The sequence below is a fragment of the Leucoraja erinacea genome, chromosome 16, assembly GCF_028641065.1.
Source record: "Leucoraja erinacea ecotype New England chromosome 16, Leri_hhj_1, whole genome shotgun sequence".
Taxonomy (NCBI): Eukaryota; Metazoa; Chordata; class Chondrichthyes; order Rajiformes; family Rajidae; genus Leucoraja; species Leucoraja erinaceus.
This window is the reverse complement of record NC_073392.1, coordinates 41,198,183-41,224,766: the sequence shown is the minus strand read 5'-3', so window position 1 is coordinate 41,224,766 and position 26,584 is coordinate 41,198,183. Positions and strand designations below refer to the sequence as shown.

Here is a 26,584-nt window from a genome sequence, read left to right as displayed (position 1 = left end):
TTCTCCCTTCCCCCACAATCAGTCTGAAAAAGAGTCCCTACCAAAAATATAATCTATCCATGTTGACCGGACCAGTTGAGTTACTCCAGCACTTTTTGTATTTTTCTTTGTAACCAACATCTGCAGTTCATTGGTTCTACATTCTAGCTGGTTTACATGTCCACCAGTCAAAAGACACATAGCCCAGGTAGGCTGATTACGTGGAGGCGTTGCACGGCACATTTACTTCCTTAATACATTGTGCAAACATTAACCACATTCTGTTTGGTTCCAGTAAACAGTTCTACGTTCTCTCAGAACTGGGGACAGTGGTCAATGCAGATCATCCATCATGAGTTCATGTCTGACCACCCCCCTCCTAAACCAGCAACCAGAACCAGAACAGTTCGACTCCGTACTTCCTCACAATGAACCCCGTCGTGAAACTTCAGGAAAGGACCCCCCTTTCCGAAAGACCACCCCCTCTACTACCCACCGCGTGAGATCCAACGAAATCGGCAAGGCAGAAGAGGGAATCGAACTCGAGCCCTTCACTAATCTGTGGTCTTTGGGGTGGAGAGGGAGAGGGAGAGAGAAGGGAACGGGACCCGCTGAGATATCTAACAACAGACACAAAATGCTGGAGTAACACAGCGGGATATCTAACAATCTTTTTTTCCCCCTTTAAAATACAGCCTGACTTCAGGAAACTTACTTCGTGCTCAAGCCCAATTGTTCGTGACAAAGGGGGAAATATCACCGAACAACATCTTAACAAAAGGGACTTGAGAGAAGGGTTTAAAATCAACGCGAAACATTACACACGATGAAACAAAAACTCACCGAGAGGTAGATAGATGACAAAGCTCCAAAGGGCGCTGGCGATGGGCAAGCGTGAAGACGCCATTGAGTTCCAGAGATGTAATTTCCCTGTGAGTTTCTAAAAGGGTGCGCTCCCACACACACACACACAGAGCCGGCCTCCAGGCAGCGAGCGAGTAACAAACACACACACCAATCTCTCCCCAACTCCTGCCTGCCCGCCTCCACTCGCAACCCCACCCACAACAACTGCTAATCTCCAGGCTCCACACGCGTCAGAAAGCCAACTCGCCCCCGCGGGGCGTGGAAAGAACCGAGCAGTGACTCATCTCGGTGAATCTCTGAAACATCCAGACACTGCCTCCCACAGTTGAAACATGCACATAGCCCGGTCCTTTTCTCGGGAGCGATGTGGAGGAAGGAACTGCAGATGCTGGTTTACACCAAAGATCCTATAGATAGACACAGAGAATGCTGGATTAACTCAGCGGGTCAGGCAGCATCTCTGGAGAGAAGGAAATGAGACCGCATCTCCGCCCCAATCATCACCTTTCTCCAGAGTTGCTGTCTGACCAGCTCAATTATTCCAGCGTTTTGTGTCTATCTTTAAGCGGGATGATATGGGCTTTTAAAATGATGTATGTGCGATACAAATGAGTTTACATAGAGCTCAGGTACAGGCCCTTCAGCTCACTATGTCCCTGACAATCATGATGCCAACTTCAACAAATCTGTCTCCATTCCTTGCAAACCATCATTGCTATGTTGTAAACGCCCCTTAAATGCCGCCATTGTATCTGCTTCCAACACCACCCACCCCCAGCAGCACATTCCAGGCGCCCACCACTCGTTTGGTTAAAAATAAATGTCCAGTTCATCTCTTTTAAACTTTCGCCCACGAACCTTAACGTTCTGCCCACTAGACCATGGCATTTTCAACCTTGGGAAAGAAACAAAGTTCTGCCCACCCTATCTATGCCTCTGATAAAGTTCTACACTTCTACCAGATCTCCCCTCAATCTCCAGCACTCCAGAGAAAACAACCCAAGTTTCTCAAACTCTTCCTTACAGTTAAAACAAACCCCACTGCGTGGCTGGAGTAACTCGGCATGTCAGGCAGTATCTCTGGAGAACACCAACAGGTTGTGTTTTGGGTCCCGGCCCTTTTCTAAACTGATGTGGTAGTGGCAGAGAGCTGGAAAAGAATTGAATTGAATACTTTATTGTCACATGTGACAAGCCACAGTTGCATACCCTTGCTTGCATACCCAAGGTATGCAATAGTCACCATGTAAAGGGCACTTACAAAGTTACAAAGTACCCACGCGCCAGGTTCCCCTTTGTACACCCCCCACCTCCCCCACAAAGTAGGTCCTCCATTGTTCTTCTCAACTTCTTCTCAGATGTGGGAAGAGGCCAAAGTCTGCCATGCCAATTAACTGACAAACCAGGAGTGTGGGAGGAAACCGAAGATCTCAGAGAAAATTCACGCAGTCATGGGGAGAACGTACAAACTCAGTAAAGACAGCACCCGTAGTTGGGATCGAACCCAGGTCTCTGGCGCTGCAAGCACTGTAAGGCAGCAACTCCTCCGCTGCGTCACCGTGCCTACCATTAATGCGGCTGCCAACTCTCACTGTCAAATTCTCACGCTGATCACAAATTTCTCACGCTCTGTCGTGAGAAATTCTGTGATCGACGAAAATTTAAAAACTCATATCCACTGCATGGGCCGCAGGTGTTGGAGAGCCGGGGCTGAGGGAGGGATGGAAGCAGAAGCAGCGGCGGGGGCAGATGCAGGTGGAGAGTCGGGGCTGGCAAGTGTTTGCTGGGCTGGTGAGTCGCTCACTGCAACTCCGGCCATGGAGCAGCCTCAGTGCAAGAGTCCCAGACCGTCGGAAGCATTGCGCCGCTGCCGTGAGAGTCTCTGTGCCGAATTTGTCCAGGTGACCAGCATGGATCAGGCTGCGGCTCGGTGCATCCTGGAGGACAACCAGTGGCTGCTGGAAGTAAGTACCAAGCACTGGGTAGAAACGATGGAAGATAGTGGACTTCAAAAGGGGGTGGTTGGAGAAAGCATCCTGCTTGCCTGCTAGATTTTCACTTACTGTAACTGTAGGAAAAATGTTCCCGATGTTGGGGGCGTTCAGAACCATGGGTCACAGTTTAAGAATAAAGGGGGGGGCCAGTTAGGACTGAGATGAGGACAAACTTTCTTCATGCAGAGAGTTGTGAATCTGTGGAATTCTCTGCCACAGAAGGCAGTGCAGGCCAATTCACTGGATGTTTTCAAGAGAGAGTTACATTTATTTCTTGGGGCTAGCAAAATCAAGGGATATGGGGGAAAAACAGGAAAGAGGTACTGATTTTAGATGAATAGCCATGATCATATTGAATGGCAGTGCTGGCTCGTAGGGCCGATGGCCTATTCCTGCACCTATTTTCTATGTTTTTATGGTTTAGTATATGGCAATAAAACTTGACCACTTGATTTTGAAGCATTCATGCATGGTGGAGGTATAATGTAGTCATAGAGTGATACAGTGTGAAAACAGGCCCTTCGGCGCAACTTGCCCACACCCGCCAACATGTCCCAGCTACGCTACCTGCTTTTGGTCCATACCTCCAAACCTATCCATGTATCAGTCTAACTGTTTCATAAATATTGGGATAGTCCCTGCCTCAACTACCTCCTCTGGCAGCTTGTTCCATACACCCACCACCCTTTGTGTGGAAAAAGTTACCCCCTAAAAAGTTACCTTAAAAATACTTCAAACAAAAAACATTGAAAGCATACTTCTACAATGCACTAAAACATGATTTTAATACATCAAATTTCAAAAAGCACCCCCATCCCACACCCTCCCAATGACACGGTCACTCCACTGCATGGCCGGGTACCCCCAAGGCCAGTGATCAGTGATCGCTCAGCCCCTCCACTTTCAAAAATGCTCCGTGGCCCCTGGTTCAGATGGAGAACACTGCCAGATGTGAGCGGGGATCTGAGGCCAGTTGTCCGTGATGTATGGGTCCCAATGCTCAGCGCTTCATGTTTTGGAGTTGCCTAATGTTATTGATTTGTAATTAGGCTGATTTGTAATTAGTTGACAAAACCTTAATTTATTAATCCGGAATATCCAGGGGGATGGGATAAGTGTAATATTTAAATGATATGCAAGGTATCAGGCTGTCTGTAACTACATACAGCCCCAATAACCCATTATTTCCTTCAGTTAAATATTCAGAAGGTAGCACTATTGTTATTTGCTACTCAACTATTATGTTTGTTTTCCTCACTCACTATTTCTAACCCCCCCCCCCCAAATTACTTTGACAGGTTGAATAGAAATGTTCCCAATCTCGTTGTTTTATTAATTGAACACGTAGATGAACATCCTCAAGGAGTGTAATCAGATGGAAACTGATTCAGATGCAATGTTTAAGAGCTTGTTCAAAGAAGGGCATATTTTAAAGGAGTGATGGAGATACTTGTAGGGGAATGTGTGAGGAAGTTATTATTTGTCTTTTGCATTCGATAAGCACCTATGGACTTAATAGGTGCATAACGTAATAGGTTAAGTAATAGGTTAAGTCCAAGGAGTCAGATATGTGGCTTTATGTGTGGGCCAGATATATTGACAGTGCAGAGGGGCTAGGAGCAAGGCCAAGTGTGCATCCAGAGTCAAGGTCTGTGCAGTCAAAGCTGGGACAATGGGAGTGTTCAGCAATGGGAACCTAAGCTGGTAAGCAGCTATGATCAGGGTAGAATAAGGGGCCAGGTGTAAGGCTGGACTCAGGGTCAGGAATGAGAGAAGGTATGCAACTGGAGCTAGGGTCGGGAGTAGTACCAGGTGTGCAGTGAGACCCAGGTTGGTCAACTGGGACAAGTGTTTGATTATAATCTGATTTCCATGCATGAATGTACTAAGATCATTCATGTGCTGTTGATCAGAGTCTGGACTCTACTGTGAAATGTAATTAGGAATGTAATTTAGTAATGTAATTTATTCATAGCTAATCCAATTTCTTTTTAAAATATTTTTATTAGAAACAAGTACATAATAAGAACATTCAGTCATACATTACTAATATTATCAGTTATTTAATTACTCTGCTTCTATTTTTTTAATATAGATAGAAAATAATAAAGAGAGAAAAAAAAGCATGATAAAGAAGAATGGAATAATTTACTACTAATACAATATTGGAGATAAGTTTGTAAATTATAAAGTATAACTTTTCATCTAATCCTGAGTTCGAGCTTCAGTCAGTTTTTCATGACAAACCATTCTACCCCTTCAAATAGTCAATAAATGGAGACCATATTCTGACAAAAAGTTATTGTTTGTCCATTAAGACGTCTAGTTCTTTCCAAATGTAAGGTCTCTGACATTTCCAAAATCCACATTTTAATTGTGGGGGTTATAGGATATTTCCAAAATAGTTATATTAATTTTTTCCCAGTTATTATACTATAGCCGAGAAAGTTTCTTTGCCTTGTAGTAAGTGTTAGGCTTTGTTCTGATATTCCTAGTATTATTAGTTTTGAGTCAGGATCCAATTGGGTATTGACAACGTCCGAAATTATTTTTTAAATTTACGTCCAAAAATCTTTAATTTTTATACAATTTACAAATGTGTGAGTTAAGTTAGCCTCTAAATGCTGACATTTTTCACAAATAGGAGAAATATGTTGGAAGATTCTATTTAATTTTGTTTTTGAGTAATGTAACCTATGTAATACTTTAAATTGTATTAAATAATGTTTGGCATTTAACGAACATTGATGTACATGTTGTACACTTTCGTCACAAATATCTTTCATTATTGGTTGGCCTAGTTCATTTTCCCATGTTTGCCTATATAATTCCGTCGATGGTACCTCACTATCTAATAGAATATTATAGAAATGAGATATTAATTTATCTGTATTAGGATGTTTATTCAAACATTCATCAAGAGTTTCTGGATCTCTAGTTCTAAAGTCTTGTGTATTTGATTTAACATAATCTCTAAGTTGTAAATATCTGAAATAGTCATTTGAGTGGAGTCCGTAAGGTTGTTGTAATTCTTGAAATGAAAGAAAGGTGCCTTTCCTATAGAGATAACCCATCTTTTTAATTCCATGATTTTTCCATTGTAAAGAACCTTTATCCAACATAGAAGGTTTAAGTGCAGGGTTGTTTACAATGGGAAGAGAGAGTGATAAATTATCAAAATTTAAACTCTTTTTTAATTGTTTCCAAATTCATATATTATATATTGTAGGGTTTTCACTATAGGTTTTTTTGTTCAATTTTGTGGGAGCAAACAGAATCAAGCCTATTTCAAAGGGTAAACAGTCTTCCTTTTCCATCTTTAACCAGTTCAATTCAATTCAACTTTATTGTCATTGCACAGATACAAGTATGGGTACAACGAAATGCAGTTTAGTGTCTGCTCGTAGTAATAGTGCAATATAGAAATAAAAATACAGAATAAGCAAACAATGTGGACGGAGAGACTGGAGAAATCTATCGGCGGGACTCCGAGTTCAGCAATGTGATAGTTTTGTTGTAGAAGCTGTTCCTCATCCTACTAGTACGAGACCTGAGGCTCCTGTACCACCTCCCTGATGGGAGGAGGGCAAACAGTCCATGGTTGGGGTGGGAGGGGTCTTTGATGATCTTCCCGGCCCGTCTCAGACACCGTTTTCGGTGGAGGGCATCCATGGCAGGGAGCGGCGCACCGATGATGTACTGAGTGGTTTTCACCACCCGTTGTAGTGCCTTCCTGTCTGCTACGGTGCAACTGCTGTACCATACCGTGAAGCAGGTGGTCAGGATGCTTTCGGTACAGCGGTAAAAGTTGGTCAGGATCTGGGGGGACAGGTGAGCTTTCTTGAGCCAGTCTGGTTGCTGGTCCTTTTCTTCCAACCAAAAGTTCATATTTTTAATGTTAACTGCCCAGAAATAAACATGAAATTCGGTAAAGCTAAACCTCCATTTGTCTTTGATTTACATAAATGTTTTTTGCTTATTCAGTGATTCTTATAATCCCAGATAAAATTAGTGACGATGGATTCCACCTTTAAAAAAAAAAAAAATTTGGAAAATATATAAGGATTGATTGAAAGAGGTACAATAATTGCGGTAGAAAAATCATTTTTATAGCATTAATTCTACCAAACATTGAGATAGAGAGTGTTTTCCAATACTGAATATTCTTATGTAATTTATTTAGTAAAGGAGGAAAGTTTTATTTAAATAATGTCTTTGTTACATAGATATTTAAATGTTTCATTAACTATTTTAAAGGGGGATTGTTGTAGTATATGTAGATTGATTTCCGTTATTGGCATGATTTCACTTTTATTCCAATTACTTCTGTATCCCGAGTACAAACCAAATTGAGTTAATAAATTTAATAGATTTGGGTACTAATTTCAGGTTTTGTAATGTAGAGAAATGCTTCCATTCCTGTCGAGTGTTCTGTCGTTTTGGCTGAGTAAAGATTTTGATAATATTGCAGAAATCTCTCATTGATATCCTTGGGCTTAATATTAATAGTTCTCCCATATCTGATCTAATTTTGTGAATTGTTTGTTCCCCATCCAGCTTTCGAAGTTGGCGTGCTAATAGTCTTTGTGTTTTGTCACCGAATTCAAAATGTAATTGTTTGGTATGTTGATAAAGTTTTATAACTTGGTCTGATTATATTTTATTTTATTTATATTTCAGTACTGCAATTTTATTGTGTTTTATCATAGTTGGCGCAGCCGCATTTTCCATGTCTAATTGCCTTATTTCTCTTTCCAGTATCTGTTGCTTAACCCGATTCTCTTTATTATTAAATGCTTGGGAGGCGATTAATGCTCCTCGAGCAAATGCTTTAAATGTTTCCCAGAGAAGGGAAGCAGACGTTCCTGGGCGGTCTCAAAAAACATATTGATCTGTTTAGTAAGATATTCCTGACATACTTTTTCATTTAAAATTCGTGGATTGAGTCTCCATTGTGTCAGTTTCTCGGTCCTTCCATTTAGTTTACATGAATGTTAAGGGTGCATGGTCCGAGATTATGATGTTATGATATTTCGAGTTGTAGGTAAATGGGATGAGCTTGGAGTCTACTAAAAATAATCTATTCTTGAATAGGTTTTATGTACTGATGAGTAAAATGAGTATTCACGTCCAGTTGGATTTTCGATTTTCCAGACGTCCTTAATATGAGTAGTATTAATATATGCATTTAGAAATTCACTTGACTGAGATTTTACTTTTCGTTGTCTTGATGATCTGTCTAAATAAGGGTCTAGCGTACAATATTGTGTTGTGTAAGTTCCGGAATTATATTGAATGTTTTCTTGAAAAACAAAGGACTATCAAAATTTGGTCCATAAACGTTAAGAAGAATCACTTTTTTTGCGTATAAACTCGCCTACTAATACAATGTATCTACAATTAATGTCCGTTATAGTTAATGTATGTTTAAAAGGTATCTCTTTACGGATTAATATTGCAACTCCTCTGGATTTATGTGAGAATGAGGAATGATATGTTTTAGCAATCCATTTTGCTTTCAATCTATATTGTGCTTCCTTTATAAGGTGAGTTTCCTGAAGTAATATTATATCTGTTTTAAGTGATTTTAAATGTGCTAATACTTTACCTCTCTTGATTGGTTCTGTAACGGGTATAGATTGGACCCAATAGCAGCACAGCATCAGGCAGGTATAATTGGTAATGAACCTTATTACGATACTGTTACACAGAGTAGTAACACAGGAATGGGTACACCGTACTCACACAGAGGCTCAGGATTGAGCGAGGGTTCCGAAGAGGGGCAGGCAGGAGACGTAGTCGGGGCAGCGGGAAGGTCCAGTAACCAGGAGATCCAACACACGATGCAAACAAACCAGCGAGGGACAGACGAAAGGAGAGTCGAAGCCAGGCAGGTAGTCGAGGAGCTGTTGCAGGGATACACCAAACAGCCCAGGAGAGAGGCAGACAGAAACCAGGAGGTCGGGGGACAGAAGGCTGAGGTGCTATCCGGGAAGACGACAGGACGGAATGGTCAGGGCAGGCAGGTTCGAATCCTTGTAGGCAGTCGGGAAATCGCTGGAGAGTCTTGCATGAATGCTGAGAACAATCTGGCACTGTGTGAACGGTGAGGAGAGTCTATATACCGGGTTAATAGGTGATCAGAGGCAACTGAGTGCAACAGGTGAGGAGAGTTAGGCTGATGAGAGGGGAGTGGCAGGCAGGCAGGTGAGGAGAAGGAGGGACCGGTGGAAAAGTACTGGGAGGTGAAGTGGATGAGAATGAGGAGAGGGCAGACTGTGACAGGTTCATTAATTCCCTTAACATTCCAACTACAAAATGTAATTCCTTCACCCCCAATCTTCATATTCACGTCTTGCATCTTATGATTAGGGTGGTCTATAAGAGAGCAGATGGCTCGGCACAATAAGCCCGACATTACACCCGAACATCAGATAGATGAATTTTAAATCTCGTAGATCTTTCTCCCGTAGGGACAGGCAGCATCTCAAGATAGACGGAATGAGTGATGCTTCAGGTTAAGACCCTTCTTCAGACTGAAAGTCAGGAGAGGGGGAGACACAGAGATAAGGAAGTTTAAGCTGTGAAAAGGGAGGGGAGTGAGTGGAAAGGTGAAGGGTGAGGCTCAGCGCAAATTGGAGGAACAGCACCTTATATTTCACTTGGGCAGCTTACATTCCAGCGGTATGAATATTGATTTCTCTTACTTGCTTTCCCTTTCTCACCATTGATCCCCCTTCTTAGTTCTCAGACCAGTCTGATTGTCCCCTTGATTACACTTTATCTCTGTATGCTTTGTTGCCTATTCTATTCTACATTTTCCTTATACCTCATCGCCTTTGATATCTTGTTTTCACACCTTACACTTCCTTATCTTCGTGTCTCCCTCTCCCCTGACTCTCAGTCTGAAGAAGGGTTTTGACCCAAAACATCACCTATTCCTTTTCTCCAGAGATGCTAACTGTCCCACTGAGTTACAATAAACAATAGACAATAGGTGCAGTAGTAGGCCATTCGGCCCTTCGAGCCTGCACCGCCATTCACTGTGATCATGGCTGATCATCCACAATCAGTACCCCGTTCCTGCCTTTTCCCCATATCCCTTGACTCCACTATCTTTAAGAGCTCTATCTAACTCTTGCTTGAAAGCATCCAGAGAATTGGCCTCCACTGCGTTCTGCGGCAGGGAATTTCACAGATTCACAACTCTCTGGATGAAAACAATTTTCTTCATAGAAACATAGAAAATATGTGCAGGAGGAGGCCATTCGGCCCTTTGAGCCAGCACCACCATTCATTGTGATCATGGCTGATCCTCCCCAATCTATATCCCGTGCCTGCCTTCTCCCCATATCCCTTGACTCCACTAGCCCCTAGAGCTCTATCTAACTCTCTCTTAAATCCATCCAGTGATTTAGCCTCCACTGCCCTCTATGGCAGAGAATTCCACAAATTCACAACTCCCTGGGTAAAAAAGTTTTTTATCACCTCAGTCCTAAATAGGCTCCCCTTTATTCTAAGACTGTGGCCCCTGGTTCTGGACTCCTCCAACATCAGGAACATGTTTCCTGCGTCTAGTTTAAATAAGATCCCCTCTCATCCTAAATTCACCCAACCTGCCCAATTCACCCTCCAATCCATCCTCACAGTTCACACTTCCACCCAGCTTTGTGTCATCTGCAAATTTGCTAATGTTACTTTTACTCCCTTTTCTAAATCATTGATGTATATTGTAAACATCTGTGGTCCCAGCACCGAGCCTTGCGGTTCCCCACTAGTCACTGCCTGCCATTCTGAAAGGGACCCGTTAATCCTTACTTCTTTGTTTCCTGTCTGCCAACTGATTTTCTATCCATGTCAGTACCTTACCCCCAATACCATGTGCTCTAGTTTTGCCCACTAATCTCATATGTGGGACCTTATCAAAGGCTTTCTGAGTCCAGGAACACTACATCCACTGGCTCTCCATTGTCCATTTTCCTAGTGACATCCTCAAAACATTCCAGAAGGTTAGTCAAGCATGATTTCCCCTTCGTAAATCCATGTTGACTCGGACCGATCCTGTTACTGCTATCCAAATGTGCCGCTATTTCATCTTTTATAATTGACTCCAGCATCTTCCCCACCGATGTCAGGCTAACTGGTCTATAATTCCGTTTTCTCTCTCTTAAATTTGTCTTAAAGTGGGACAACATTAGCTACCCTCCAATCCACAGGAACTGATCCTGAATCTATAGAACATTAGAAAATGATCACCAATGCATCCATGAGTTCTAGAGCCACTTCCTTAAGTACCCTGGGATGCAGACCATCAGGCCCTGGGGATTTATCAGCCTTCAGTCCCATCAGTCTACCCAACACCATTTCCTGCCTAATGTGAATTTCTTTCAGTTCCTCCGTTACCCTAGGTCCGCTGGCCACTAGTACATATGGGACAAGTTCCTTCATTACCTTCCTACACAAGACATGGAAGGTTGTGGTCCCAATGCAGACAATTGGGATTAGTGTAGATGGGTTAAAGGATTGGAATGGATGTGGTCAGCAAAAGGGCCTATTTCTGTGCTGTACAACTAGAAGACTCAACATCCAACACACTTTGAGAAAGAACATTCAGAATAGTGAAAGACTTGGATAAAGTGGATGTGGAGAGGATGTTTCCATTAGTGGGGGAGCCTAGGACTAATGGTCATAGCCTCAATTAAAGGACTTATTTTAGGAAGGACATGAGGAGAAATGTCTTTCAAACAGAGAGTGGTGAATCTCTGGAACTCTCTGACACAGAAGGTAGTTGAGGCTAGTTCATTGGCTATATTTAAGAGGGAGTTAGATGTGGCCCTTGTGGCTAAAGGGATCAGGGGGTATGGAGAGAAGGCAGGTACGGGATACTGAGTTGGATGATCAGCCATGATCATATTGAATGGCGGTGCTGGCTCGAAGGGCCGAATGGCCTACTCCTGCACCTAATTTCTATGTTTCTGTTTCTATGTTCAGTGACTTTAAATTAGATTGCCAAATATGCGCGGTGGTTAAGTCCAGCTTCTTTCACCTAAGGAAGCTGGCGAAGGTGAAGCCCATTCTCGAGCGGCAGCATTTTGAGACAGTAATCCATGCCTTTATTACATCTCGGCTGGATTACTGTAACGCGCTCTATTTTGGTGTTGCTCGTTCTTCACTGGCTCGTCTCCAGTTGGTTCAGAATGCTGCTGCTCGCCTTTTAATAGGGACTCGAAAGAGGGAGCACATATCGCCAATTCTGGCCTCCCTCCACTGGCTCCCGGTGCACTTTCGAGTTCATTTTAAGATACTGTTATTTGTTTTTAAATCTCTGAATGGGCTTGCCCCGCCTTACCTCTCTGAGCTGCTCCACCCATACTCTCCTGCCCGGTCCCTCAGGTCAGCTGGTCAGCTGCTCCTGGAGGTACCTAGGTCTAGTCGGAGGCTCAGAGGGGATAGAGCCTTCTCTGTTGCTGCTCCGGCACTCTGGAACACCCTGCCGTTGCACATCAGACAGGCCCCCTCACTGTCCATCTTCAAATCCAGTGTTAAAACACATTTGTACTCCCTGGCTTTTGACCATGCCTGAGGCTTTGCTTCTGTTTGTGGTGTTTTTGATGTTTCTTTATTTTACATGTCTTTTCCTACTATTTCTTTTGATTGTTATTTTTGGTGTGTATTAACTTTTTTGTCAATGATTAGTGATGTACAGCACTTTGTTGCAGCTATGTTTGTTTTTAAAGTGCTCTATAAATAAAATTATTATTATTAAATTATTATTATGTTTAGTCAGAGGGTGGTGAATGTGAAATTCATTGCCACAGAAGGCTGTGGAGGCCATGTCAGTGGATATTTTTATGGCAGAGAGATAGATTCTTTATTAGTACAAATATGGGGAGAAGGCAAGAGAATGGGGTTAGGAGGGAGAGATAGATCAGCCATGATTGAATGGCGTAGACTTGATGGGCCGGATGGCCTAATTCTATAGCTATCACTTATGACCTTATAACTTTCCAAAGACTCATCAATCTCTGAGAAAAATAATTTTATCTAATCTCTGTTTTAAATGACTGGCCCTTTGGTTTTAAATAGTAACCTGCCACAAAAGGAAACACCTACCCTGACATCCACCCTGCCAATATTCCTCAGGATCTCAGACGTGTCCATCAGCTTCCCTCATTCTTCTCAATTTGAGTGATGACAAGTTTGGCCTATCCGCAGTAATACATTACACCCTACCTACCCCGTGAGCTTTTATTTCCACATGGCCTTTAAAGTGTCACGTCGGGAGAAAGTCAAGAGTATTTACTGTCATAAGTGGGGTGAAGGAAAGAGCATTCACGTCGCGGCCCTGTTTCCACCAGTCTTTCCACCATCACGCACAAGAAGCACAAGAAGCGCAAGAAGTGTAAGACCCCATTGTATACAGATGCCGAGAAGTGTGTTCAGCTCTGGATGAACAACTTCTAATCTTGAGATGTGGACTCGATAAGAAGATGACCGTCATACGGGGAATGCTTCATATGGAAGCTGATGGACACGTCTGAGATCCTGAGGAATATTGGCAGGGTGGATGTCAGGGTAGTGTTTCCTTTTGTGGCAGGTTACTATTTAAAACCAAAGGGTCAGTCATACCTTTGAGTTTCCAGCATCTGCAGTTCCCTCTTAAACAGTCTATGGAACCTCTACAGGTTTGTGGAGAGTACACTGACTGTAGACATAAAATGCTGGAGTAACTCAGCGGTACACACAGCATCTCTGGAGGAAGGGAATGGGTGACGTTTCGGGTCAAGACCCTTCTTCGGACTGGTTGCATCATAGCCTGGTTCGGTAACTTGAATGCCCAGGGACAAAGAAGACAACAGAGAATGGTAAACATTGCCCACTCCTTCACAGGTACTGCCCGCCCCATCATCGAAGAGATCATCCAGTTCTGCTGACTGGATAGCACGCGGCAAAAACCCTTCTCTGTACCTCGGTACACTTGACAATAAACTAAACTGAGATCTACTGGACGCCTGTCTTAAAAAGGCACCCAATATCAGCATACAAGCCACGTTCTCATTTCGCAATTACTATCAGGAAGAAGAAACAGGAACCTGAACACCATACCACCAGTCCAAGAAGCTTTTATCGACTGTGTTTTTGTTTGTAGTATGGACTTTTTATTTTCACTATTATGGTTTACCTAGTATAACGACTATTCATTTATTATATTTTAGATTCTGATATAATGTGTCTGTGATGTCATGTTTACGTGCGGCAGCATCTATGGAGCGAAGGAAATAGGCAACGTTTCGGGCCGAAGCATTGCCTATTTCCTTCGCTCCATAGATGCTGCTGCACCCGCTGAGTTTCTCCGGCACTTTTGTCTATCTTTGAGGTTCCATAGACTATTCATCTTCAAACCGAATCACCTCACTTTTCACCAGAGATGGGAGCAGTGATGAGTTTTCTTTGCGATTGCATCAATATGCTGGCCTCAGTGTACCCACGCAGGAACTCAAAGCTGTTGACACTCTCCACAAAGGACATTTATTATCACATACACCAATTGGTGTAGTGACATTTGACTTGCCAATGCAGCACAGATAAAGATAAGACAATTAAATTGACTCTCTCTTGACACAACATTAAAGAATTTAACAATAAACATAAAAACATCCCCCCACAATGGTTCCCACTGTGAGGGAAGGCATCAAAGTCCAGTCCCGTCCCCTGTTCACCCATAGTCGGGCCTATTAAGGCCTCCGCAGTCGCCGCTACGGCAGCCCGATGTTTCAGGCCCTCTTGCCGGGAAGATGGAACTCTGGCGTCGGGTGAACACCCCTCAGCGGCTAGGAATGTCTGGAGCGGCCGCTTCCTCCCCGGAGACTGCGGCACCGGAAGTCCTCAGGCCGCGCCGGTTGGAGCTCCGACTCTGGCGATCTCAGATCCCAGGCACTGCGGTGTTTTAAATCCAGCGCCACCTGCGGCTGGATGCCCGCAGCCACAGCTCCTCGATGTTGGAGTCGGCGGTCACAGCACGGCGACCCGCTAAGGCATCGCCCGCTCCGTGATGGTGTCCCAGCACTGCTCCGCCGCCGAAGCTGGGGTTCCAGGCAGTCCCGACAGGAAACGCCGCTCCAGTCCGATGGTAGGCCGCAAGGAGAGGGCGAAGAAGCAGCTCGGAGGGAAGCCGCCTCTCCGACCAGGTAGGGACTAGGAAATAAAGTTTCCCCCCTCCCCCCCCCCCCCCCCCCCCCCCCCCTCCCCCCTCCACACAAAAGACTAGATGACCTCCAAAACAAACACTTTAAGTCACTAAAAATAAAAAAAAAGGGGTGAAAGGACTAACAGCTGCTGGCAGGGCAGCCATACTCAACGGCGCCCATCCCATTGATGAAGGCAGATTAGTGGATCCTCAGCTTTCCTCTCCTAAAGTCAACAATCAGTTCTTTGGTATTGCTGACGTTGAGAGCAAGATGATTGTTCTGGCACCATTCAATCAGATTTTCTATTTCCCTCCTGTACTTATCATTACCCATTATTTGACCAACAACAGTGACATCATCGATAAATTTAAAGATAGCATTTGAGTTGTGACGGACTACATAGATATGGATACAGAGAGAGCACAGCCTTGAGGTGCTACTGTGGGAATGGTTATTGAGGAGGAAGTATAATAAGAAGGAACTGCAGATGCTGGTTTGTACCAAAGATAGATATAAAGTGCTGGAATAACTCAGTTGATCAGGCAGCATCTCTGAAGAAAATCTATGTGACATTTCTGGTTGGGAACTTTCTTCAGGCATCTGAAGAAGGGTACCGACCTGAAATGTTACCTATCTATTTTCTCCAGAGATGCTGTCAAACCCGCTGTTACTCCAGCGCTTTGTGTTTGTCATAGAGAAGGAGGTTTTGTTATCAACTGGCACGGATTATGGTCTGCCAATGAGGAAGTTGAGGATTCAGTTACATTGAGATGAGTAGCAAACCTGTTCTCTTAGTTTGATGATAAGTTTGAAGAGAATGATGGTGTTGAATGCTGGGTGGTAGTCGATGACCAACATTCTAACAAATGGGGTCTTATTGTCCAGATGGACCAGTGCTGAGTGTAGAGCAGGTGAGATCACATCCCCTGTTGATCTATTATGGCTGTAGGCAGATTGTAGTGGGACCAGGTCTTTACCAAGACTGGAGTTGATATGCATCATAACCAACCTTTCTAAACACCAGTCACCAGGCATGTTACCTTACCCTTCTTGGACACCTGTATTATTGATGTCCTTTTAAAACAGGTGGTAACCTCTGATCTTGGTCATGACAGATTGAAGGTCTCTGCAAAAACTCCAGCCAGTTTAGTTTAGTTTAGAAAAACAGTGCGGACACAGGCCCTTTAGCCCACCGAGTAGGTGCCGACAAGCGATCCCTGCACATTAACGCTAGGGACAAGTTACAATGACACCAAGCCAATTAACCTTCAAACCTGTACGTCTTTGGAGTGTGGGAGAAAACTGGAGAAAACCCACGCAGGTCACGGGGAGAATGTACAAACTCTGTACTGACAAGGACTGAACCCGGGTCAGGGTCGAACCCGGGTCTCTGGCGCTGTAAACCAGCAACTATTCCACTATGCCACCCTATTCCGTTGGTTCATGGAGGTTTTAAGAACGTGGCCTGGTTCACAATCAGGGCCGGGTGTCTTCCAAGTATTCACCTTGATGAAAGAACTTTTAACATTAGGCTCAGTAACTGAAATAACAGTGTTACCAGCAGGTACACAAAAATGCTGGAGAAACTCAGCGGGTGCAGCAGCATCTATGGAGCGAAGGAAAAAGGCGACGTTTCGGGCCAAAACCTTTCTTCAGCTGCTACCAGCAGCTACGTTTAAACTTAAATTTACCAATTTATTCAATGGTAGACCTGCAGTGCCCTACTATATCCAAGAGTTTTCTGTATCTTCTTACATGAAAACAAACAAATTATTTGTTTAATTTCTCTAACTTTTTAAACTTTTTTTTTATTGCCTGGTATCCAGTCTTGGTGTGTATAGAATGATCACGAACTTATGTAAATATTTTGGGTTTAATTTATCAATTGAAGCATTTAAAATGTCTTGACATTTCTTACTAGTCTTCTCTCATATTCTACGTTCCCTCTCCTTATTAACACCATTGTTCTCCTTGTCCTATGCAGTTTAAGCATGATCTCCCTTCTCTTATATTCTGAGCCTCAATGAATGAAGGCAAGAATTGTTCATGCTTTCTTCATTCCCCTGCTGCTTATCCTGCCAGTTTCATGGATCTGTGGACCTGTGTTCTAAGATCCTTTTATTTTTCAAGAGAGGATTAGATTTAGCTCTTAGGGCTAAAGGAATCAAGGGATATGGGGAAAAAACAAGAATGGGGTACTGATTTTAGATGATCAGCTATGAGTTGGCTCTAAGGGCCGAATAGCCTACTCCTGCACCTATTTTTCTATAGTTCTGTTTCTACACGTTTCCCCTTTTTTTTTAATTGATTATTTTTTCACTTTAGATACAATACTGCACATATTTCTGGATCAAAACCTATTTCTTCATTTTCCGTTTATCTGACCAGACCGCCAACATCTTCAACATGGCGAGAACTGTAAATAACACTGAAACAAAGTCTGAAAAACTATCCCGACCCAAAAACATAATTTGTCCATTTCCTCCAAAAATGCTGCCTTGGTGTTTTTAATGAGTAAAAATACTGGTTGACAAATTTAGTTAGATTCTTCAAATAGGCATATAAAATCTTATGTACTTATGTAAGAAAACAAATAGGGACTTTGCTTTTAATTCCTTCCAAAAAATTCCATTCTGCTGTTTGAAAATTTCGAAACTCATTAATTCCCTGAAAATACCAACAGATTGGAAAACTAAGAAGGGAAGGAGATGAAAAAGTGGATAATTGTAGGCTAGATAGTTTAATTGGAAGACAAATTCAATCATTAAAGAAGAAATAAATAGTCATTTAGAGAAGCTTAATGTAATCAAACAAATCAACATGGTTTTATGAAAGGTATATCCTGTTTGACACATATGCTAGAGTACCTTGAGGATGTAACAAACAGCATTGAAAGAGAGGAAATTGTAGTTGCGTGTATTTGGATTTTCAGAAGTCAAGTCTAGTTGAGTTTATTATCATATGCACATGCACAGTGGTACAGGTATAATGCATGCAGCAGCAGCACACACACATAGTCTAAAAAAAGGGGCACGGTGGGGCAGTGCTAGAGTCGCTGCCTTATGCCCCTGTCCCACTTAGGAAACCTGAACGGACACCTCTGGAGACTTTGCGACCCACCCAAGGTTTCCGTGCGGTTCCCGGAGGTTTTTGTCAGTCTCCCTACCTGCTTCCACTACCAGCAACCTCCGGCAACCACCTGCAACCTCCGGGAACCGCACGGAAACCTTGGGTGGGGCGCAAAGTCTCCAGAGGTTTCCATTCAGGTTTCCTGAGTGGGACAGGGGCATTACAGCGCCAGAGTCCTGGGTTCGATCATGACTACGGATGCTTGTCTATATGGAGTTTTTATGTTCTTCCCGTGACCTGCGTGGGTTTTCTCCGAGATCTTTTATTTCCTCCCACACTCCAGAGTCCTCTAGGTTAGTAGGCTAATTTGCTTGGTATAAATGTATAATTGTAAAATTATAATTGTGGAGTGTATGTAGGGTAGTGATAATGTGCGGGGATAGCTGGTCTGTGCGGACTCAGTGGGACAAAGGGCCTGTTTGCGTGCTGTATCTCTAAACTAAACTAAACGAAAACTCCCAAACCATAAATTATACACAGATTCTGCCAGACAGTAAAAGAAAAAGGTGTAGAAAAAGAGATATTAGTGTAAAACACAATTAGAAAAAACAAGTCCATGGTAGTGCAAGAGGCAGTCTAGTGCAAAGATCTTATAGCAGAGAAAGATAGGCTACTCCTGCTAAATACAATGGGCTGGCGTGTAGTACGCTACGGAGGGGATCCTGGGGATTTTTCCCCGCCCATTTTAGTAACCGGAGCTTACCTGACCCGACCCATTCTGTCAGTTCATACTTCTTGACAAGAATAAAATTTGACTCTGGTAATTGTCTTTTTTTAATATATTTTAAATCATTTCTTTTTAAATGGCTCACAAATAGTGTTTGAGTTCATTTTGTAGTAACCGGAACCGACCCGACTCGCAGGATAATTGACATTGCGGGGGAAGTTTTTGTGCGTGATATAGGGCTAGATTCATAATTCTGTTAGTTCATAATTCTGTTAATTCGTGTTAAAGAATAAAATGTTTATAAACACACATACATGAATGTGATATAAATGTATATAATCATATAACACACACAATTATATTTCTTCTGATCCAATGATGGACTTTATTTCAGACTAGACAAGGGACATTAAATAAGAAACATTGTAAACCTCCCCGCAACTTCACACACACTAGGCCTTATCCCCAGGCCCCACACTCCCGCTCCCGCTGCCCCGGGCCGTGCACTCCCTCTCCCCGGGCCGCGCACCCCCTCTCCCCGGGCCGCGCACCCCCTCTCCCTGGGCTGCGCACTCCCTCTCCCGCTGCCCCAGGCCGCACACTCCCTCTAAACGGAAACAAAGCGGAAACAAAGATCCGATCTTTGACCGGAAGCAAGATGGCGGAACAAGATGGCGGAGCAAGATGGCGGGGGCTGGTTGCTAAAATGGGCCATATAATCACCCATGAATCCGCCCATGAGCGTACTACACGTTTGCGTGAGAGTAACCCATCTTGCTCCGCTATAAGATCTTTGGTCTAGTGCAAGAGGCAGTCTAGTGCAAGAGGCAGTCTAGTGCAAGAGGCAGGTACAGTAAGTGGTCAGAAGGCAGATGGTTGGTCTTTATTGCTAGAGGGTTGAAGTTTAAAAATAAGGAAGCATTGTTACATGTGTTAGGGATACTGGTGAGGCCACACGTGAGGCCATTAGAGAGTGTCCAGCTTTAGGTTTAGAAACATAGAAACATAGAAATTAGGTGCAGGAGTAGGCCATTCGGCCCTTCGAGCCTGCACCGCCATTCAATATGATCATGGCTGATCATCCAACTCAGTATCCCGTACCTGCCTTCTCTCCATACCCTCTGATCCCCTTAGCCACAAGGGCCACATCTAACTCCCTCTTAAATATAGCCAATGAACTGACCTCGACTACCCTCTGTGGCAGAGAGTTCCAGAGATTCACCACTCTCTGTGTGAAAAAAGTTCTTCTCATCTCAGTTTTAAAGGATTTCCCCCTTATCCTTAAGCTGTGACCCCTTGTCCTGGACTTCCCCAACATCGGGAGCAATCTTCCTGCATCTAGCCTGTCCAACCCCCTTAAGAATTTTGTAAGTTTGTATAAGATCCCCTCTCAATCTCCTAAATTCTAGAGAGTATAAACCAAGTCTATCCAGTCTTTCTTCATAAGACAGTCCTGACATCCCAGGAATCAGTCTGGTGAACCTTCTCTCCACTCCCTCTATGGCAAGAATGTCCTTCCTCAGATTTGGAGACCAAAACTGTACGCAATACTCCAGGTGTGGTCTCACCAAGACCCTGTACAACTGCAGTAGAACCTCCCTGCTCCTATACTCAAATCCTTTTGCTATGAAAGCTAACATACCATTCGCTTTCTTCACTGCCTGCTGCACCTGCATGCCTATTTTCAATGACTGGTGTACCATGACACCCAGGTCTTGCTGCATCTCCCCTTTTCCTAGTCGGCCACCATTTAGATAATAGTCTGCTTTCCTGTTTTTGCCACCAAAATGCATAACCTCACACTTATCCACATTATACTGCATCTGCCAAACATTTGCCCACTCACCCAGCCTATCCAAGTCACGTTGCAGTCTCCTAGCATCCTCCTCACAGCTAACACTGCCCCCCAGCTTCGTGTCATCCGCAAACTTGGAGATATTGCCTTCAATTCCCTCATCCAGTTCATTAATATATATTGTAAATAGCTGGGGTCCTAGCACTGAGCCTTGCGGTACCCCGCTAGTCACTGCCTGCCATTGTGAAAAGGACCCGTTTACTCCCACTCTTTGCTTCCTGTTTGCCAGCCAGTTCTCTATCCACATCAATACTGAACCCCCAATGCCGTGTGCTTTAAGTTTGCATACTAATCTCTTATGCGGGACCTTGTCGAAAGCCTTCTGGAAGTCCAGATACACCACATCCACTGGTTCTACCCTATCCACACTACTAGTTACATCCTCGAAAAATTCTATAAGATTCGTCAGACATGATTTACCTTTCATAAATCCATGCTGACTTTGTCCAATGATTTCACCACTTTTCAAATGTGCTGCTATCCCATCTTTAATAACTGACTCCAGCAGTTTCCCCACTACCGATGTTAGACTAACTGGCCTGTAATTCCCCGTTTTCTCTCTCCCTCCCTTCTTAAAAAGTGGGGTTACGTTTGCTACCCGTCAATCCTCAGGAACTACTCCAGAATCTAAAGAGTTGTGAAAGATTATTACTAATGCATCCACTATTTCTGGAGCTACTTCCTTAAGTACTCTGGGATGCAGCCTATCTGGCCCTGGGGATTTATCGGCCTTTAATCCATTCAATTTACCCAACACCACTTCCCGGCTAACCTGGATTTCACTCAATTCCTCCAACTCCTTTGACCCGCGGTCCCCTGCTATTTCCGGCAGATTATTTATGTCTTCCTTAGTGAACATGGAACCAAAGTAGTTATTCAATTGGTCCGCCATATCCTTGTTCCCCATGATCAACTCACCCGTTTCTGACTGCAAGGGACCTACATTTGTTGTAACTAATCTAATTTCTTTTCACATATCTATAAAAACTTTTGCAGTCAGTTTTTATGTTCCCTGCCAGTTTTCTTTCATAATCTATTTTTCCTTTCCTAATTAAGCCCTTTGTCCTCCTCTGCTGGTCTCTGAATTTCACCCAGTCACCCAGTATGCTGCTTTTTCTGGCTAATTTGTACGCATCATCCTTTGCTTTGATACTATCCCTGATTTCCCTTGTTATCCACGGATGCACTACCTTCCCTGATTTATTCTTTTGCCAAACTGGGATGAACAATTTTTGTAGTTCATCCATGCAGTCTTTAAATGTCTTCCATTGCATATCCACCGTCAACCCTTTTAGAATTAATTGCCAGTCAATCTTGGTCAATTCACGTCTCATACCCTCAAAGTTACCTTTCTTTAAGTTCAGAACCACTGTTTCTGAATTAACAATGTCACTCTCCATCCTAATGAAGAACTCAACCATATTATGGTCGCTCTTGCCCAAGGGGCCACGTACAACAAGACTGCTAACTAACCCTTCCTTATTACTCAATACCCAATCTAGAATAGCCTGCTCTCTCGTTGGTTCCTCTACATGTTGATTTAGATAACTATCCCACATACATTCCAAGAAATCCTCTTCCTCAGCACCCCTGCCAATTTGATTCACCCAATCTATATGTAGATTGAAGTCACCCATTATAACTGTTTTGCCTTTGTCGCACGCATTTCTAATTTCCTGTTTGATACCATCTCCAACTTCACTACTACTGTTAGGTGGCCTGTACACAACACCCACCAGCGTTTTCTGGGCACACACATCTCAGAGGACCTCACGTGGTCCACCAACACGGCTGCGCTGGTCAAGAAGACACAGCATCGACTGTTCGTCCTGAGCACATTGAAAAAGACTGGTCTGCCCCAACAGCTGCTGACAACCTTCTGCTGCTGCACGACAGAGAGCATATTAACGTATGGCATCTCTGTGTGGTATCTCAGCTGCACGGAGGCGGAGAGAAGAGCTCTTCAGCACGTCGTCCATAGAACGCAGAAGATAATTGGGACACAGCTACCAGCCTTGGAGGGCATCTACTATACACGGTGCCTCAGGAAGGCCGTCAGCATTCACAAAGACTCCTCACACCCTTGTAATAGTCTGTTCGAATTTCTACCTTCCGGCAGACGTTACAAGGCCTTCTACACCCGCACCTCCAGACTCAGGAACAGATTCATCCCCAGAGATATAGCTGCTCTGAACCGGCCCTGCTGAGTACTCCCCCTGCCACCCCCATGAACTGTCTCCCTCAGATGGTCACGTCACACATCGACCCGGCACAGACACATTTGCACTTTATACTGTTTTACTGGTTTACTGTTCATTTTTATAAATCATGTTTCTCTGGGTATCTAAATTTTAGTTGTTTAAGTTATGACATCGGATGGAAGCTGCATACCAAATCTCGTTGCACCCATGTGCAATGACAATAAAATATATTATTATTATTATTATTATTACGTGGAATACTATGTGAGACTTGATCGTCTCATTTAAGAATGGATACATGGGCATTCAGTCTAAAAGATATTCACTCAATAATTCCCGGGATAAGAGGGATGTCCTATCATGAGTGGCCACAGAAATTAGATCTTTGGAGCTGAGAAGAATGAAGAATGATCTTATTGAAATATAAGATCCTTAGGGAGCATAATAAGGTGGAAGGTGAGATGTTCCACTAGTGGGAGAATTTTGAATGAGGCAACATGGTTAGAAGATTAGTCAATGGTTGCTGAGATCTTCTGTTGTATAGGGCTCTGGTGAGACCACGTCTGCAGTATTGTGTACAATTTTGGTCTAATTTGAGGAATGACATCCTTGTGATTGAGGCAGTGCAGCGTAGGTTCACGAGATTGATCCCTGGGATGGCGGGACTGTCATATGAGGAAAGATTGATTTCACTGGATGGATTTAAGAGAGAGTTAGATAGAGCTCCAGGGGCTAGTGGAATCAAGGGATATGGGGAGAAGGCAGGCACGAGTTATTGATTTGGGATGATCAGCCATGATCACAATGAATGGCGGTGCTGGCTCGAAGGGCCGAATGGCCTCCTCCTGCACCTATTTTCTATGTTTCTATGTTTCGCCTCAAATCAGAATGATGTAATTGTGGAATTCTGTGCCCCAGAGTATCTTGGAGGCTGGTGTTTAAAGAAAAAGCAGATGGATGTTGAAATGATCATCGTATTCAGGAATAGGAAATGGAGATGAGCCAGGAGCGGATTGTATTGCACTCCACTGGGTGGCGCTGTCAGCGATGGCAGCCTCGGCACAGGTCTGTCTGTCTTTTCATCTTTTTTGTTATTTTTAGCGTGTTTTAGAAGTATGTGCTAATGTTTCTTTTGTATGTATTATTGTTTCTCTTGTTTGTTTTATGTGGGGAGGGGGGGGGTCAGGTGAAACTTATTTTTGCAATCTCTTATCTTGCCGGAGAGGCGATTTTTTTTTCCAGATCGTATCTCCGGTCGCTCTGTGGCCTAACATCTTGGAGCTGGCGGGCTTGCTCGAGACTGAATTTGACCCCCACTGCGGAGCCGTGGACTTACCAGCGGAGCCTGCGATCCCTTGCATGAGATCAACGCTCAAACCACGGCCTGCGGATTCCAACATCGAGGAGCGCGCAGTCTCGGGTAGAGGCCGATGTCGGAAAGCTCCAAAATCGCAGGAGGTTCGACCAGTCCCGACCCGGGGTCCGATCACCTGGTGCGGGGGAGCTGAGATCCCCCCGATACGGGAGCTTAATCACCCCGACGCCAAGATCATTCCGTCAACAGAAGTTGTTTCACCTTCCATCTCAGCGAGAAATGTGGAGGAGTCACTGTGGTGGATGTTTGTGTTAAAATGTATTTTATGTGTTCTGTTGCTTTTTATTGGTATGACTGTATGGCAGATCAAATTCCTCATATGTTGCAAAACATACTTGTCTAATACAGTATGATTATGATTATTATTATGATTAGGATTAAATTTCAGGCCTGAGGGCCCAGATGACCTACTCTTGCTATTTTCATATGGTCCACCAGCACAGCACTTCCTTAGTCCATTCCTAGTTGATAGGGCTGACGGTAGACCTTTTCCCCTGGAGTTGTCACCATAGCTGTCTGTCTCTTTACAAATCATCATGACGGGATAGCTAACACACTTCATTCAGTCTATATCTATATCCATCTATATCTCGTTTCCCTTTCCCGTGACTCTCAGTCTGAAGAATGGTCTTGACCCGAAACGTCACCTATTCCTTTTCTCCAGAGATGCTGCCTTACTCTAAGTCGCCGAATTACTCCACCCTTTTGTGTCTGTCTTTGCACTTAATCACTCAGTTTTGTTTTGTTTATGGTTTAACTCTCTATTAATACTTTCCCACAACAAGGTAAAATCTTTCTATTTTTTTTACTCTTAGTGACACTGTGTCTCCTTATATTTTAATACTAATAGGGGCACATCAGTAACAACAAAATGTTGTTTTCTTTGAATAGTTAAACCAAGCACTATTGCTTCAACACAGTGCTTAATTGGAATTAGATTTTAAATTGGTTGAAGCAGATTGGCTTAATTTTAAGTGGTACAATTAACGAAAGGTATAATTAATCTGGAAGAGGAGCCTGCTTTATCTTTTATTCTTAATGCTTCTAGTTTGGGTAATGGGTTTTTTCAGTGCAGGGTATTGATTATTCAGTGCAGGGTATTGATGAGAATCGCTGCTTTCCTTTGCATCTTTCTCTTTGACGTACTAGAGATTAAGTGACTAAATCATGTTAAGTCAACAGAAGACAAAATATTGAGTGCTTTTAGAGAGAGCAATGAGAGTGTTAATTGTGTAAAACAGGCAACATTTAATTTGAGAATATGTTGCTTTATTTGTTTCTAAGAGCAGTGTTACATTGGTATAGTGGTCATCCACCTGGTAAGTTGTAGTTAATGTTTAAGGCTGTGAGCACATTTTATCATTGTGTTATGATGTCTCAATCAGTAATTTGTCATCTAACTTAATAAATCAGATGTTTTATGATTTGATTAGCCCTTCAGGATTGCATTGTCCAATGATACCCAATGGGAACCCATCTTTTTTATTTACGTAAGCACTTTTCAGGGTCTGGATATTGCTGGCAATGAAATAATTTATTGTTCCTCTTTGCTTCCCCTGAAGGTGGTGGTGAGTTCCCAGCCTGTATTGTTGCTGTCCTTCTGCTGAAGTTACTACCACCATGATGCTGGACAAGCAGTCCCTTACGTTAGGCCAAGGGTGATGAGGAATGGCAATATATCAATTCAGAGTGGCGAGTAAACGGTGCAGGTGATGTTCTCATGTGTCCTCTGCTCTTGCATGTTCACTGGTCATGTTTGTGGATTTTGGAGTAATCTAGGCAAGTAACCTTCCTGTTAGTTATGGACCAGATGATTGGTGGATGGGCATGAAATCCAAATGGTGAAATAATAACGTTTGTAAATGGGCTATTTGGCACAATATCACCCATTGTTATTGACCCTATGTTCGAGCCATGGTCCATCGGGAACAATTCAAATGCTCATCTAGCCACTTCCTAAATGCTGCATTACCCACGCTAGCTTTACCCACGCTCTTCAGTTTTGCTTTTGTGTTATTTCTACAATCTAGGATAATGTGACCCCTTGGTATCCTGTCTGAAACTTTCAACAACCCCTCCCTTCCACCCCGTTCACAAATATATGTCATCTAGTTTTATCTACCTTTGGGATAGGGAAAGGTCTCTATGTCTATAAAGCTCAAATTTTAATATACCTCAACCATGTCTTTTCACTTCTATCCCCCCCCCCCCCCTCCCCCTCTCCCTCTCCACTCACTTGACTGTCTTATGGGGAGAATGGACCCAACTTCTCCTGTCTCATCTTATAACTGAACTGCAGCATCCTGGTTCATCTCCTTTGAACCCTCTC

The 26,584-nt window shown here is 43.4% G+C and overlaps 1 protein-coding gene across 2 annotated transcripts in view; it reads right to left on the bottom strand.

Annotated features, from left to right (window-relative positions):
• shisa10.1 (shisa family member 10, tandem duplicate 1) overlaps positions 1 to 26,584 on the bottom strand; it is a 150,243-nt gene that overhangs the window by 117,114 nt on the left and 6,545 nt on the right. The window contains exon 1 of one of the 2 annotated variants that reach the window (XM_055648241.1): positions 823 to 1,018. The exons of the other annotated variant lie outside the window; for it this stretch is intronic. Within the exon in view, the coding sequence (XP_055504216.1) occupies positions 823 to 886 (64 nt within the window). The 5' untranslated portion in view covers positions 887 to 1,018. Of the gene's footprint in view, positions 1 to 822; positions 1,019 to 26,584 lie in introns of those variants that run through there. 2 annotated transcript variants of the gene reach the window in all.